Source organism: Microtus oregoni, unplaced genomic scaffold, assembly GCF_018167655.1.
Source record: "Microtus oregoni isolate MIOR12 unplaced genomic scaffold, Mior012 000105F_ref0000443, whole genome shotgun sequence".
NCBI classification, from domain to species: Eukaryota; Metazoa; Chordata; class Mammalia; order Rodentia; family Cricetidae; genus Microtus; species Microtus oregoni.
In genome coordinates, this window is record NW_024544720.1 from 3,278,650 (window position 1) to 3,294,375 (window position 15,726).

The 15,726-nt window shown below is 43.3% G+C and overlaps 1 protein-coding gene across 1 annotated transcript in view; it reads left to right on the top strand.

The window, feature by feature from the left end:
- Positions 1 to 15,726, top strand: part of LOC121443342 (GREB1-like protein) — a 253,801-nt gene that overhangs the window by 196,484 nt on the left and 41,591 nt on the right. Inside the window, exons 12-15 of the mRNA XM_041645069.1 lie at positions 3,365 to 3,691; positions 5,227 to 5,355; positions 5,911 to 6,045; positions 9,785 to 9,982. Of these exons, the coding sequence (XP_041501003.1) occupies positions 3,365 to 3,691; positions 5,227 to 5,355; positions 5,911 to 6,045; positions 9,785 to 9,982 (789 nt within the window). The remainder of the gene's footprint in view (positions 1 to 3,364; positions 3,692 to 5,226; positions 5,356 to 5,910; positions 6,046 to 9,784; positions 9,983 to 15,726) is intronic.

The window sequence follows — 15,726 nt, forward strand, 5'->3', positions numbered from 1 at the left end:
TTTATTTTGCAAACTTCAGTGAGCCTTCAAATATGCAGCCTAATTATATTCTCTCTGGGATATCACGCCATTGATTTGCTTAGGAAAATGTTTGAGGTGCAAATTCATACAAAAATTTTTATATGTTCTTATGCGTTGTTTTTTTTTTTAATGTTACAAAGTACTGCAGTGTTAAGAAACCACAAAAATACTGGGATAGTATTTAAAAAGCAAAATTTTCAGCAAGCCACATCCAGTCTTTCCAGGGTCATGTAGCAGCATTGGCAAGGATCCCTCGTTTCCCAGGAGGTTCCACCTCGATATGGTATCCACCCTGATGGGTTTTTAAGCCACATTTCCCATGGAACCTGCTTTTATAATAAGCCTGTAACTTGAAAATGTTCTTGTTGGTAAGTAAAACAATTATAAAAATCGCCTCGTTCTGGCTCCTTTGGGGTCATAAATTTAATTCTCCCTACTTTGGACTGTGGACTGTCTTCCAAGATCTGAAAAACGACCCCAGAACCAGTGAGAACAGAACTTCAGAGCACCATGCTTTCTGTAAGGCAAGCAGGCCCAAATTCTGTCTTTTCTTTTCAATCTTATTAACCTTCCAAGAAAACCAGGGTCCTAGTTAATTAAACAAACCACATGACAAAAATAAAATATCTTCTTTCAAATTATTAAAAATCTCTTAGCTTAGACATTTCTGATTTAAACAAGATTCTTTTCTGCTCTACAGGATCACCTCTTTCCAGAATTTTACTTTCATGCATTAGAATTTATATATTTCATGCATATATAAAATATATTTATGTTAGTGTATAGCATAAATAGCTCATTCCTCTCTCCCTTGCCATCCTTCTGTTCCCCCCTCTATCCTTCTTCTTTCTTTCACCTAGGTGTATATGGGGACTTCGCTGTCCCCCAAAAAATTGTCCTGTTATGCTTTTAAAAACTGTTCTGCCCCTCTAATTCTGAGAAGCATATATTTTCACATATGCATAGATTATAGACATTTTTTAAAGTTATCCGAACTTCTAAAATGACAGCTTTAATACTTTGTTTCTCTGAACATTGACAAGAAAAGAGAAAAGCAGGAGTCTTTGGAAAGAAAGGGACTTTTCTATAATAGCCACTTAATTTTTTTTCTGTTATTTCACAAACTGAAAACCCTTTTGAAGTAAATAATTGAATCAGCAAGTCCAGGTGGCTCCAGGTCTGCTGGAAATGTGTCCTTCCCTACCGTGGTGGCTCCATCTGGAAAGCCATCAGAGCTGATGCTGAGGGAGACAGCTCTCACAGGGAAAGTCACCATTCCTGGGCTCCTAGAATCCAGCCAGAACTGAGAGTGATAGAGATGGAGAAGTGGGGACCATGTGTTCTCCTAAGAGATCTTCTCCTGTCTGAACCTAGTGCAGAGATGGAGAAGTGGGGACCATGTGTTCTCCTAAGAGATCTTCTCCTGTCTGAACCTAATGCAGAGATGGAGAAGTGGGGACCATGTGTTCTCCTAAGAGATCTTCTCCTGTCTGAACCTAGTGCAGAGATGGAGAAGTGGGGACCATGTGTTCTCCTAAGAGATCTTCTCCTGTCTGAACCTAGTGCAGAGATGGAGAAGTGGGGACCATGTGTTCTCCTAAGAGATTTTCTCCTGTCTGAACCTGAGCACATGATCCCTCCACTTTTTGTTTCTTAACAGTAATTCGATCAAAACTTTACAAATGAGTTTTAAGATTACAAAGAATTCTGGGAGCATGCTATACCACTTTATTTTCCCAAAAGCCTTGGATGATTCTTTGTATATCCCAAGAGAATGTGTTGCCAGCGCCTGGTTACAACTGTAAACAGGGCCGCTGAACCTTTCAGGTTTTCGTGGAAGACACTAGGAAACGGAGACATGCCACCTGCTTTCCATTTGTCATGTGCTCCGACAGAAGAAGGTTATAAAAAATGACCGCCTTCTCTTCATTTTGTGGTACAAAATCAGCCACTTATGGTGGCTACAAACCCTGATTCCAGTTTGTTAAAGCTGAATGAAGATCGGAGGTTGAATGACTCCCAACTGATTTAAAAACAAAGTCAAAAACCCTACTGTTCACCACTGCCTAGCAAGGGGAAGGGCTGGGAAGAATGTGAGAAACCAATGTTTTAGGCTGGGTGGGTGGTATCCTGGGATCAAATCCAGAGCCTTACTCATGCGCCAGGCTATTACTCTAGCTCCAGAAACAAATTTGATGTAAGCATTATTGTTTTCTTGCTTCTATGTACAGAAAACAATCAGCTATCTATGAGATTTCCATTCTCCCTGGCCCTCAACCAGTCCTGGAAAAGTGGCTTCTCCAATATAAATTACTTATTTTTTGGAGTGTGTTCTATTTTTTGTTTTATTTTGTATAATCTCACTTGTCTTTAAAAAATAATAATTAAGCCCCTTATTTTCTTACTTTCCAAAAATGGACCACTTAACTGTCATCAGAGGGAAGGATAGTTTCTGACTCTGAGCTGCCTTCCAGGCAGAGGTCTTCTGTATCCTCACTTCTGTGCTATAGCCTGGGATTAGAGCCAGTGATCAGCCTCAGATCACAGACAGTGAAGAGTGGGCCCCTGCTGACAGAAACCCTTGAGTTTCAAGTCTTGATTCACACCAGGGCAAAAAGCAGAACAAGTCACTATATCCCCTAGGTTTTAATTTAAACTAAAGGTAGAAATCTTAGTTGATTTGTGCCACTTGGATGCCTTCTGATTCTCTTCTAAAGACAATAAGAAACAAAATCCCTCTAATTCCAGGGCCACAGGTCGTCAGTGAGAACTTAGCTGAACTATGGCTGGGCAAAGGGGCCAGATGTCATATTTAACAATCCCGAGGACGGGAGGAGAATGAGATGGCAGGAATATTCTGTCTGGGGAAAGTTGGAGGCTGTGTAACATGTAAATTGGGAAAATAACTCATTTTCTTATGAATAATGTCAAAATTAGGTGAAGACAATACATTAAAATATTTTAAGTATCTATGCATAAAAAATTAATGGAACCTAAAATTGATCATACACCAGTGTGTTGGCTCATTTTATTAGTCATTAGCAGAATCTATAATTCCAAGGTTGGGAAGTGATCACCTCCCAGGACACGCAACAGTCTTTTACCTTAGCATAATCCCCCTTGAAAAAGAACATCATTAGAGGATGGGGTCAGAGCCTAAGTTCTAAAAGCTGAGGCCAGAGAGAGGTGAAAAGGGAGTTTCCTAACCGTATGAGCCGTGACTTCGGACCTCTGCAAGATGAAAGCACAGACTTGCTGGTTGGAGTGTAGAGGGTTTAGAGAAATTTTGGGTGTGAGGCACTATGCGTTTTCTCCCTTCTAGCTGTACTTCTCTTCAATATAGGTCCTGACCAGATACCTCTCAGGGAAGAATTTGAGCAGATCATGCTGAAAGCCATGCAGGAATTTACTGTGAGAGAGCGAACCCTGCAGATGGGTGCTCCGTGTACACCCGTGTCACCGGGACAGCTCCCCTGGCTTGCTAGATTAGCTGCCAGTGTGTCTCAAGACATGGTTCATGTGATCGTGACCCAAAACTCTCTGGCAGAGGGCATTTCAGAGACACTAAGGCTTCTCAGCGAGACCAAACACTATCAGAGACTACCGGATTATGTCGTAGCAATTTGTGCATCGAAAATCAGAGGAAATGAATTTTGTGTGGTTGTATTAGGTGAGTTGGGTTGGGACTTTGTCTGTTTAATGCATTCATTCTAACATATGTATTTGAAAAGTAACCATTGGATGTTTCCAGCATCCACACAATTATTTTCTGGCTAATGACTGTGGCTTGGGTTTCTCCTCCCAATTTTAATTTCCCTATCTTTCTCAGACCAGGTGCTAAAGCCCTCAGTGTGGCTGGTGCCTCAGCACCTGGTTCTGGAGACAATCTAAAAGATTTTTAAAAGCTTTAAAAAAGCTAACTTGTTGAAGGAGCTGCAGGGCTGCGTTCCTGCCACCCAGCTCCCAGCCGCCTGGCTAGCTTATGCCCCAAAATAACAACACACAAATTGTATTCATTTAAACACTGCCTGGCCCATTAGCTCTAGCTTCTTACTGTCTAATTCTTACATCTTGATTACCCATTTCTATTAATGTGTGTAGCACCCCAAGGTGCGCTTACTGGGAAGATTCTAGCCTACGTCCATCCTGGGTCAGAGCTTCCTCGCGTCTGCCCCAGAGAGGAGAGCTATTGAGTCTTAGCTCACTTCCTCTTCCTCCCAGCATTCTGTTCTGTTTACTCCACCCACCTAAAGGCTGGCCTATCAAATGGGCTGAGGCAGTTTCTTTATTAGCCAATGACCTTCCTCCATCACTAACTGTTGAAGCAGATTCCCTCATCTCATGTAACTCTGTCCTTAGAAGGTTTTGCAAGTGTTGGGGCTGGAGAGATGGCTCTGCAGTTAAAAGCACTGACTTCTCTTGCACAGGACTATGGTTTAATTCTCAGCACCCACATGACAGCTCACAACTCTCTGTAATTCCAGTTCTGGGGAATCCAGCACCCTATTCTGATTTTTAGGATCCTGCATGCATTTGTGACATACAAACACACACACAAACACACACAACAGCTAAATTGTAAAGACTTTGCCACTGCCAGTGCCAGCCAGTCCCTTTCGCCAGGAACCCTCCAGGAATCCCTAAGAAGTAAAGAAACGCCAGCTATGCACTGTGCTGACTCTGCCGGGGATGGTCCCCCCAGCCATCAACACTTAGACAGTCATTTCTCTTTTCTTCACTGAATGGCTCTCACTACTTCATACCAAAGAGATCAAATCCCATCCCCACTTTGGCCAAACTGTGTGCCACCCTTCTATGTCAGGGTTTTAGAGAGCTTTTCCTGACTGTGCGATCATTCATATTTTAATTTTAAAAATGGTTCCACACAAGCTTGTTTTTCAGGTCATTCCTTATAACAACCATGTAAACACACTATTACGTTTCCTGGACTTCTCTGCCTTTAAATATATGCATGCATACGTTTTTACAATTTCAGACATAAAACATGTCATTTCCATTTAGTCGCTGGTCTCAATTACGAATATTTTATTGTTGTTGTTGCTGTAGACAGTCTTTAAAGTGACATTCATGACCTTCTTCAGTCCCTGCAGCTCTAGAGTCTGTCATTTCTGCAGCTGTCGTAGCCAATGCTGCAGCACGTATTAGCTCCAGTCATGAGTCACCACCCTGCTCTCTGTCCTTCAGGTCAGCATCAGTCCCGGGCTCTGGCAGAGAGCATGCTTACCACAAGTGAGTTTTTGAAAGAAATTAGTTATGAGCTCATCACGGGAAAGGTCAGTTTCCTGGCGTCACACTTCAGAACCACCTCATTAGGTAAGTGGTCGTAAGACTGGGCCTCCCTGCCAGCCCTAGTTGCGTGATTGTCTGAATTGAAATCTCAGCCTGTCGGGGATGAAGATGGGGCTTAGACTTGGTGGCAGAGTTTTCATTCGGAGTGGTTTATCACGGTGATGACCACCACAGGAAACCACGTGAGGTCCAGAGGAAGGCACAAGTATGCTGGGATTAGAACCTGGCTCAGCTGTGGCCTTGTTGCTGACCTCAGGCTGTTTTCTCTGTCGCTCCCTGGATCTGAGTTTTTTCCTATGTCAGATAGAGACAGAGCCTCTTTTTGCCTGCTTTTGTACACTATGCAAGCTAAAAGCGAGCCAGCGTGGAAAGTGTGTTGGTTGTAAGCTCACAGAGGTGAATGCCATCGAGAATGGCTCTTACTGCGGAGAGATGGCCAGGCAGGAATTCCGCCACAATTGCAGACCATCTCACAAATCTTGATGAGAGCCCAGCCCAGTCATCTCGTCTGATACTGATAAGAACCACTCGGCAGGGTGCTCATTATAACTTTCTTAAATCCACTGTATTTTGACACAGGAGATGACCTGGACAAGCTGCTAGAAAAAATGCAACAAAGAAGAGGAGACAGTGTGGTCACCCCTTTCAATGGTGACCTTAACGAGTGTGTGTCACCTCAGGAGGCTGCTGCTATGATCCCCACACAAAATCTGGGTAATGTGGCCTGAGGCCGAAGGAAGGAATCAGCCCTTGGGACACATGCTGTAGAGGCTAACATCAAACAGACAGCTCAGGGTTTTAGGAGTCCTCGATCTAAAGGCTTTCATTGCTGAGTGCAGACTGGGACAGCCTTGCTGTGTGCCCTTCTCCTTGGGTCTTTCCCTAAGAGATTCCTGTTCCTCTGCAAAGACTGCTCTTAAAGTTGATATCTTTTTGCCTTAAGGGGTTCCTCTTTTTAAAAATTGTTAATTTATTTATTTTATGTGTATGAGTATTTTCTGGCTTTATTTTATTTTATTTTATTTGGTTTTTCAAGACAGGGTTTCTCTGTGTAGCCCTGGCTGTCCTGGAACTCGCTCTGTAGACCAAACTGGCCTTGAACTCAGATGAAGTTCCTCTTTTTGTGTATAATGATTCTAGGAATCCTCAGATATATATATATATATATATATATATATATATATATATATATAGATAGAGATAGATAGAGATAGATAGAGATAGATAGAGATAGATAGATAGATATAGATATATGGAGAGAGGGGGGATTTTATTAGCTTGAACTGGCCCCAAACTCATCAGGTAGATGTAGGCTATGCAGGACTCTGTCTCACTTTTCCCTTACTCCCTGGATTGCAAAACTCTGCAGTCTCAGGAGTATGAGGCCTTCCAGGCCAACAGAACAATGTCACTTCCCATCACCTGCACAGTAAGAGTCAGGGGCCCCAGTGGTGGGCAGCAGGCCAGAGAGGAGGAAGCAGATTATTAGATTGTGTTCCTTGGTATTAAAAACTTCTTCTCCAGTTCATTGATATAGAATAGAAAAACAAAGCTGCTAATGGTGGCCATTTGGCCTCCTCTGGATAGGAATGCATCATTTCATATAGAAGATCATTCAGGCAATGAAGGTAGCAACAGGGCTTGTAAAAGTAAAAATGAATATGGGCCATAAAGTGTCTTGACTTTTGGGCAATATTGGTAATACAGCAATCATTCAGCACATTAAAATGGGTTTATAATTGTTCTGAATTGTTAATAAGTTTAGAATTTGCTCAGCAAGTAAAGGCTGCTTATACCCCAAGCCAGTGACCTGAGTTAGATGCCCAGGACCCACATAAAGGTGGAAAAGAGAACCAAGTCCTCTGACCTCCACATATGCCCTCCCACACACCACACACATTATACACACACATGTAACAATAAATTAAATAAATAAATATTTCTTAATTCCCAGAATCATAAAGATCTCCAAGTATATCCTTGGTTCCCTGTTCAGAGATGTTGTGTAAAGGACTGCAGAGACAGCTAAGGGGCTGCAGAGACAGACAGCTAAGCTGTTCAGAGATGTTGTGTAAAAAGGGACTGCAGAGACAGCTAAGGGGCTGCAGAGACAGCTAAGCTGTTCAGAGATGTTGTGTAAAGGGACTGCAGAGACAGCTAAGCTGTTCAGAGATGTTGTGTAAAGGGACTGCAGAGACAGCTAAGCTGTGAAGAGCACTTCCAGAGGAAGGACCTAGGTTTTTCCAGCACCCACACGACACCTCATAACCATAACAATCTATAACTCTCGTCCCAGGGGATCCAACACCTCCTCTGGCCTCTGGGGGAACTAGGTACATACATGCAACCAAAACACTATACACATTTTTTTTAAAAAAATTTACATTTTAAAAGAAATATCAACCAGGCATGGTGGCACACACCTTTAATCCCAGCACTTAAGGAGGCAGAGGCAGGTGAACCTCTGTGAGTTCAAGGCCAGCCTAGTCTACTACATAGTAAGTTTCAGGACAGCAAGGGCTACATAGTGAGACCCTGTCTCAAAATAAATAAATAAAATAATTAAATAAAGAAACAAAAAGAAATGTTGCTTGAAGTCAGCAAGATGGCTCCATGGGTACAGGTAATTGCCACCAAGACTGAAGACTGAGTTCAAACCCCGAGTTCACATAGTAGAAGGAGAAAACCAACTCCTACAAGTGCCCTATGACCTTCACATGCATGGCTCTGGCACAGTCACACGCACACCTGCACACACATGCACAAATACTAAAAATTATAATAAAAAATTTACAAAAATGCTCCTTGGATAAATGTTTTATATTTCATCAAACTTCATAGTTTGCTAAGTTAAATTATATATACAAGTCTATATATGCATTTGGTTTCTAGCCATCCTGTGGGCTGCGGGATGAATAAGCTGTTGATGTTGGAAGACAAGTTTGTTTCATTGGTACTATTTTTAATTTTTACTTATGTATATGTGTGTTTGTGTGAATGTAGGCCAGCTATGTCTGGGTGCACACAGGGATCTGAAGAGGCTTCCCCAAGGTTGTGAGATGTGGGTGCTGGGAAACAAACTTCAATCCTCTGCAAGAACAATGTTTGTTCTTAACCACTGAGCCATCTCTTCAGCCCCTTCAATGGTGGTCTTTGAGGGTAAAAATTAAAAAAAAAGCAACTATATAGGGGCTAGAGAGATGGCTAGAGGACCCCAGTCCAATTCCCAGTACCCACATAGCTATTTTAAAATGTCTGTAACAGCAGTTCCAGGGGACCCAGTGTGCTCCTCTGGCCTCCTTGCACACTAGACATGCACGTAGTACACAGACATACATACAGACAAAACACTCATCTAACAAAATTATTTATGCTAGTATTACTTTTTCTTTTCTAATGCTGGGAATCAAGCTCAGGGCCTTACACATCCACAGGTGGGCCCTACCACCGAGCTGCTCTCCCAGCTCTGCCCCTCAAACACAACATCAAGCTCTGTGGGTCTGTTCATTTTGTCAGCAAGCAGGGACTTGCAGTCAGTGTCCAGCGTACCAGCTGCCTCAGCCGTGCCTCAGTTTAGATAACTAGGGAGCGCTAGTTAATTAGACCCTTGTAATTTCACTTCAGTTAAAGTGCCAGAACGTGTCCCCGATAAGGAGCAACATTTTCAAGAAGGCATGGCAGTTCCCTGCTCAGGCATTTTGTTCACTATACTTGGATCTTCTGTTGTCTGTGGAGGGGGGGGGGGATGTATACAGGGATTGGTGGCTTGGTAAAAACTTGTAATAAAGAGCTTCTGTCATTAATAGAGTATCTGGACGGTACAGCATCTCACTATTGACAGCCCGGCTGGCTGTGTCACAAGGCAGGTCTCTGGATAGTCCTGGCCTCAGCCCTGGCCATGACTGCACCTCCTAGGCCTGCCAGGTCACACATGCTAACAAAGCCAAGCCGAACAGGAAGAAAGGTGAAGGTTATGTCTCTGGCCATGTTATCTGGTCACAGAGAGGCCATGTTGCCGCTGACTTGCTGAAGAAGAAATGATCACTGGGGTATCATCCAGAAAACCAAAGGAATCCTGCAGTGTTAGAGCTGCAGCATTGCCTTCCTCCCTGGGCGGCCTGGGCTTGAGCACTGGACAGTATTGAGAATCCTAAAGACCTAAATATGGCCTTTCTGCAGCCAAGTCCTGGTCCAGCTGTGACAGTGTGGCCTGTCTCTGCTTTTAGGGAAAGGACTGTAAGAAAATCCTCCAGATTTTAAATAATTCATTTGTAAAACTGTCTCATGCAGTTCTCTAGATAGCCTCTCAGTCAGGTTTAGGGCACACGGGCAAATTCATAGAGGTCCATCCGCAAGACATCGCTTTGCCACTGTGTTTAGGTCTCCATATGGATTCATAATGCCTGTCAAAGAACTAAATTAATATTGTTCTTATAACTTTTTTTAATTTTAGATGTAGATAACGAAACCTTCCAAATTTATCAACCACAGCTCACAGTTGCCAGAAGACTATTGTCCCAGGTGTGTGCAATTGCGGACAGTGGCAGCCAGAGCCTGGACCTTGGCCACTTTAGCAAAGTGGACTTCATCATCATCGTCCCACGATCTGAAGTTCTGGTCCAGCAAACTCTCCAACGGGTCCGACAATCAGGTGAGACTGAACTTTTCTGAGTTTCTGTTTATTCCAGCATTAGATCCCTTCATCCCTTTCTCTCACTTAGTCCAAATGTTCAGAAGACATTTAAAACATTCTTTAGTAATAAAAATAACTTTAAAAAAAACTTCAAGGACCCAGACCTTTTGCCCTTGGAGGCCAAGGCTAAACTGATGTGCGTGCTTGCCAGATGGCGTAAGTTTGTGATGTCATGCGTGGGACTGCCATCTGCTTAGAAAAGTCTAGAGTCTGTGGGGATGCTGGCTCGACGCCACTTGAATTCTTCCTGTGCCCAGGCAGGTCATTTCTCAGTGTGAATTCTCAAACACTTAGTAGGTTGCCAGTGCATTTTCAGCGCAGACACCAGAACACTACTTTCCACATCAGCAACAAGAAGCCAAGTTAAAATTCTTTCCAAGAGCTTAGAGGTCAAATACAAGGAAACATTTCCCTCTAGAACATGGAAATGGTAGAAAACAAAAATTTTACAAGTCTGTGTTAAATATATCTCCTCATGAAAATAAAATTTGCCTAGAATTCTAAAGAGCTATAAAGAATTTAGGAAATTGGGATAGCTAAGGCAATGTTGGTTTTCCTATAAACCAGGATTTTATTTGTTTGTTTGTTTGGGTTTTGGTTTTTTAAGACAGACTTTCTCTGTAGCCATGACTGTCCTCACATTTGCTCTGTGGACCAGGCTGGCCTTGAACTACCAGGCCTCTGCCTCTTGAGTGCTGGGATTAAAGGCATCGATCACCATTGCCTGGCACAAACCAGGTTTAAAAAGAAAATTTTAAGTGTCAATTTCCTTCTGGTTATCTTATCTGGGGGAAAGACACAAATTTTAGATGGAGGATTAATCTTTTTGCTACATTAAAAAAATTTATTACTTATTATATTTGAAAACAGAAATTTTAATGAATTCAAAGTTCTAACAATGTAGCTTATGGATTCATCTTATAGACAGCATCTGTCAGATTTATCCAGATTTCCAGGGAATCTTCTAAGATACAGATCTCCCCACTGTATCTAGGGAGCCCGAGCCATCCCCCAGCCTCCTGGCTACTGTGGATCAAAGGACCACACTTTGGACAGCATGGCTGCATATGAAACCTTCCCTTACGAGTTTCAGGGGCCAGGCAAGCCAAGAGTAGGCTTCTGCCTATCTGGCTGACATGTAGGGAGTGTTGGCCACAGCTTCAGGAGGCCTCAGTGCAGTCTGCCTTTTAATCTTTAAATCTCTGAATGCCAAGCTATGTAATGGCCATTTGGAAATAAGCAAAAGGAGGAGGAGGGAATCCTTCCTTGACAACTCAGCTCCGGTCACTCTGCTTTCTTTCCTCCCCTCCATTGTGGGGGCGTGGATGGGCTTCCATTGGTCCACGTAACCCGACCTGCTATTCCTCCTGGCTTTTCTCTTCCATACATGGAGGATGTGCCTTCTCTGGTTTACTTACATCCTTTTGCATTCACAGTGTTCCTTGGTCTGTGGTCTGATATCCCAAGTCATGTTTCAGCAAACACGTCATATAGCACCTATTCTGAGTGAGCATCATCTAAGAGCCTTTTCCAGAATAATCTCTCAGAGGTCTGCCTTTCCTCCCTCCTCTCGGAGCTCAGGGTGTTTCTGTGTATTTTAAGATTGTCATTCTTCAGACATATACTAGAATCTTATCAGTTTTATAGGCTTCTAATCTGGGGTGGGAGTCACATTATAGGCAGATCTGGAAAACAACGTGAATTATAATTTTGATTTTTTTACTCTTAGCTTTGTCACACAAAATTTACTTAAAGATTTTATTTTCATTATATTCAAAAGCATAAAATTTAGTGAATTCAAAGTTTTGAAAATGTAGCTTATCGATTCTGCACATATTGACAATGTCTGTCAAAAATATACAGACTTCCAGAGAATCTTCTAAAATGAAAATGAAAATTTTTGGAGTAACAGTCACTTTTATATACTTAAAAATACCATTCTTTTTTAATTATAGAAAAAAACATGATTGTGGAGTGTGTGTGTGTGTGAGAGAGAGAGAGAGACAGAGACAGAGAGAGACAGAGAGAGAGAGAAACAGAACATGTGCTGGAGTCAAAGAAGAACTCTTTTGGAAGTTGCTTTTCTCTTTCCACTGTGGGGTCCAGGGGTCACACTTAAGACAGCAAGCATGTTTGCCCTCTGAGCCATCTTTCTGACCCTGTGGTATTATTTTGAAAAATGAAAGTAACAAAGTAGAAAATGTAGACATTTGTAGACTGAGGTTACAGGTTAGTGGTAGGGTATGTAGTTAGTGTGTTTGAGGCTCTGCATTCAATTCCCACAAAATTAAACATGTGCAATTCCATAGTCAAGGGCACCAATATGAAAACTTTGTTGTTAACAGACTACTGACCACTTGGTGCTGCACTCCTTCCTGCCTGTATCTGTCCCTGCTATCACAGTGCACGTGGACTTCCAGACCAGGAAAAGCTTTTTTCTTGGTGGGGGGGGGGGTCTCAAGACAGGGTTTCTCTGTAGCTTTGGAGCCTGTTCTGGAACTCTCTCTGTAGATCAGACTGGCCTCGAACTCACAGAGATCCACCTGTCTCTGCCTCCTGAGTGCTGGGATTAAAGGCATGTGCCACCACCACTTGACAGGAAAAGTTTTTATAAGCAACATTCTTAATTAATACACAGTATTTCATATTATAACTATACCAAAATGTGTCTTCATATTTAAGTGCCTTCATAATTTTAGAACACATACTGGCTAATAGGAAAGTCTATATAAGTGTTAATGTGTAAAGAAAAGTTGTCCAGGATGGAGTAAGAAATTACTCATTAAAACACCACTTAACTATGATAGCCATTAAAATAAAAGGTTCCTCAGAAACCATCTGACTCAGTTTCCTCCTATTTCACCATGAAAATGGAGAGTTGAACTTGCCCGTGGACACAGAGGCAGACCCTCGAGAGAAATCCATGCTTTCACTGTTGAATGCCAGAGTTTCATTAAGGCCTCTCTTAGGTCTGGCACCAAGCAAATGCACAGTTCTGAATGGGGCAAAGAAACAGAGGGTAGGACGGAGGGAGAAGAACTGATTTCATGGTCTTCTTCCTGACCCTGTTTCCCTAAAGAGAATGTCTCAGCGGCCATCCAGACACTTAGAAAGGGCCTGTCCTTGGCAGCTCATGTGTGACTGAAGGAGAAAGATGGAAATAGAACCCATTGCGTCACTGCAGACCCAGCTCAGGGTGAAGCTCATGGCCTCTACCTCACATTCCGATCAAGGAAAGAGGGGATGGGGAGTGAAGGACAGAGGAAGGAAGGGAGGACAAGAGAAAGCAATACAAAGAAGTTCAAAGGTGAAAAGAGAAAAGAAATGGGTTAAACCTTTACAAATTTGCCCAGTAATCTAAAATTCTAACAACTCAGGAAACTCCACATTGTGTCGATTAGAACACTACCATACAAGTACAATAAGAACAAAGTGCATGGGGTCAGTATTGGTGACTGTTCTTAGCTGGGGGCTCCCCACTCTGTGCAAGTGACATGTCCATCAAATGGGAACAGGTGCGGTGGCACCAGTGCAGGATGCGCCACACCAATGGGACCAGTGAAGCGAATTTGGTGCCCACACACGCTCACAACTGTGAAGACTCCAGAGCTACTTATTGGTTACAAGTAGATTATCTGGTCCAGATGGGCACGGATTGGCAGCAATTTGGAGGCTAACTTAAGGGGTTGGAGAAACGTTTCCACTTCTGAAACATACCTCCTCACCCCACCAACTTTACTCTCCCTTGTTGGTCACTTAAATCTTCATCAGGAAAAAGAAGACGCACTTAGTAGGTGGTGACAAGGGAAGGCTGAAGGTCTTGGGAAGCCACTCTGACCCAGAACAAAGGGACAAACACTAGAAACTCCCCTGTGCAAACAGAACCTACCTGTCCACTCCTCTCTAGGTGTGTGACCCAGAGAGTGTCCTAAACAGTCTTCAGTTCCTTCTGGCCTGTTCTCCTCTGCAGCCACTTGCCAAAGAGCATATCCATGCCCTGCTGGAATCATCCACTCAACAGCTCCTAACGCAGACCGCAAAGTCCTTTGGCACATAATCAAAGTGTCAGCTGCTGTGAGTGGAGGCATCTTCCCAGTCATCTCCATGTTAATATCTTCTTTGGTTTATGGGGCCATCTCTCCACTCTGCACAGACTCTGGCAGACTTGAGTGTCTGGTCTCACACTTCTTTCTTAGCAATGCTGCTGACACCCTTTTATTCTTATCCTTAAGGGAGAAAAGCTCAAAAACTTCAGATTAAAACCATCTTGCCTTCAAAACTAGAAACTTTTTTTTAAGCAGGATTTTCTTTGTGTGGCCCTAGCTGTCCTGGCTGTAGACCAGACGAGGCTGGCCTCAAACTCACAGAGATGCACCTGCCTCTGACTCCCAAATCCTGGGACTAAAGGAATGCACCACCACCGCCTGACTTTGGAAACATGCTTATTTACCTTTCTCCATGCCCCCACCTCCTGAGTGACAGAAGGGTTCCCTTCTGTTTCAGTCCAGCTGCCCCACCCCACTGTTAGTGCCACCTCTCCTGCTCATTCTCCTTCCAACCAGTTCTCATTCTATCAGTTGACTCCACCCATTCCCAAAGACAGACAGACTACCCTGCCCAGCTTCCTCTTCCAACTGCCAAACCAGAAGAACCGTGCTGAGCTCCCATCCCTTCCCCACCTCTTACCCGGCTGTAGCACCCTGCTCCCTGGCTCCTGTGTCCCCTGGCCTTTCCCCACCTCTTACCCGACTGTAGCACCCTGCTCCCTGGCTCCCATGTTCCCCGTCCCTTCCCCACCTCTTACCTGACTGTAGCACCCTGCTTCCTGACTCCCATGCCCGCCCCGTCCCTTCCCCACCTCTCACCCGGCTGTAGCACCCTGCTCCCTGGCTCGCATGTCCCAGCTCTCTTGCCACTATGACCATTGATCTTTTCCGTTAATATTATATCTGGACTTAGTTTGCTTCCAGAAACTTCCCAGCTTTTCTTCCACCAGTACTACTCAGATGTATCCTTAAGATTCCCTAGCTACGAGGGTGGGTGCCTCTAGAACTTTCTCTTCAGCCACGAAGTGAAACATTCAAGGAACATGGCTATCTAGCCATTGGCAGACAGGTCATAAATATTTGCTAAACCAAGTTTTCATAACATTTTAAAAATTCATTTGTTAAGCAAAAATGTGTTTTAAAAGAAAAAGATAACAATAATAGATAAGATTTGGAATTCCTCTTGCAAACTCAAATTTTGGAAACACATTCCAGAACTTACTATTGGTCAAGAGTAGAGGCCTTCAGTACACAAGCCTGATAGGTGTACCTTCTTAGGCAGACAAGATTACGGCGCTGAACGACATTTGTGTGTCAAGAATGCTGTCCTTGTGCAGGCCAGGAGCTATCTCCCTGCAATCCAAGCAACCCCCATAGTGCAGGCTTTCACAGTCTCTCAAACCCAGATTAAAGAATTCTCCCCCGGTGAGAAGACAGAAGGGTGGGGCCTCCCAGCCAGAAGGGACTCTGAAAGCAGCTACTGGAATTTTAGCAACTTTTATGGTTTCGTTTTGTTTCTGTAAAAAGAGAATACGGGGGTAAGAGAATTGTGTGCTGCTAGTTTTCTTTAACACAACACCAGCTGAAGTCATTTGGGAAGAGGCTTTCAATTGAGAAAATGTCCCACTAGATTGGCCTGTGGTGCATTTTCTTTAT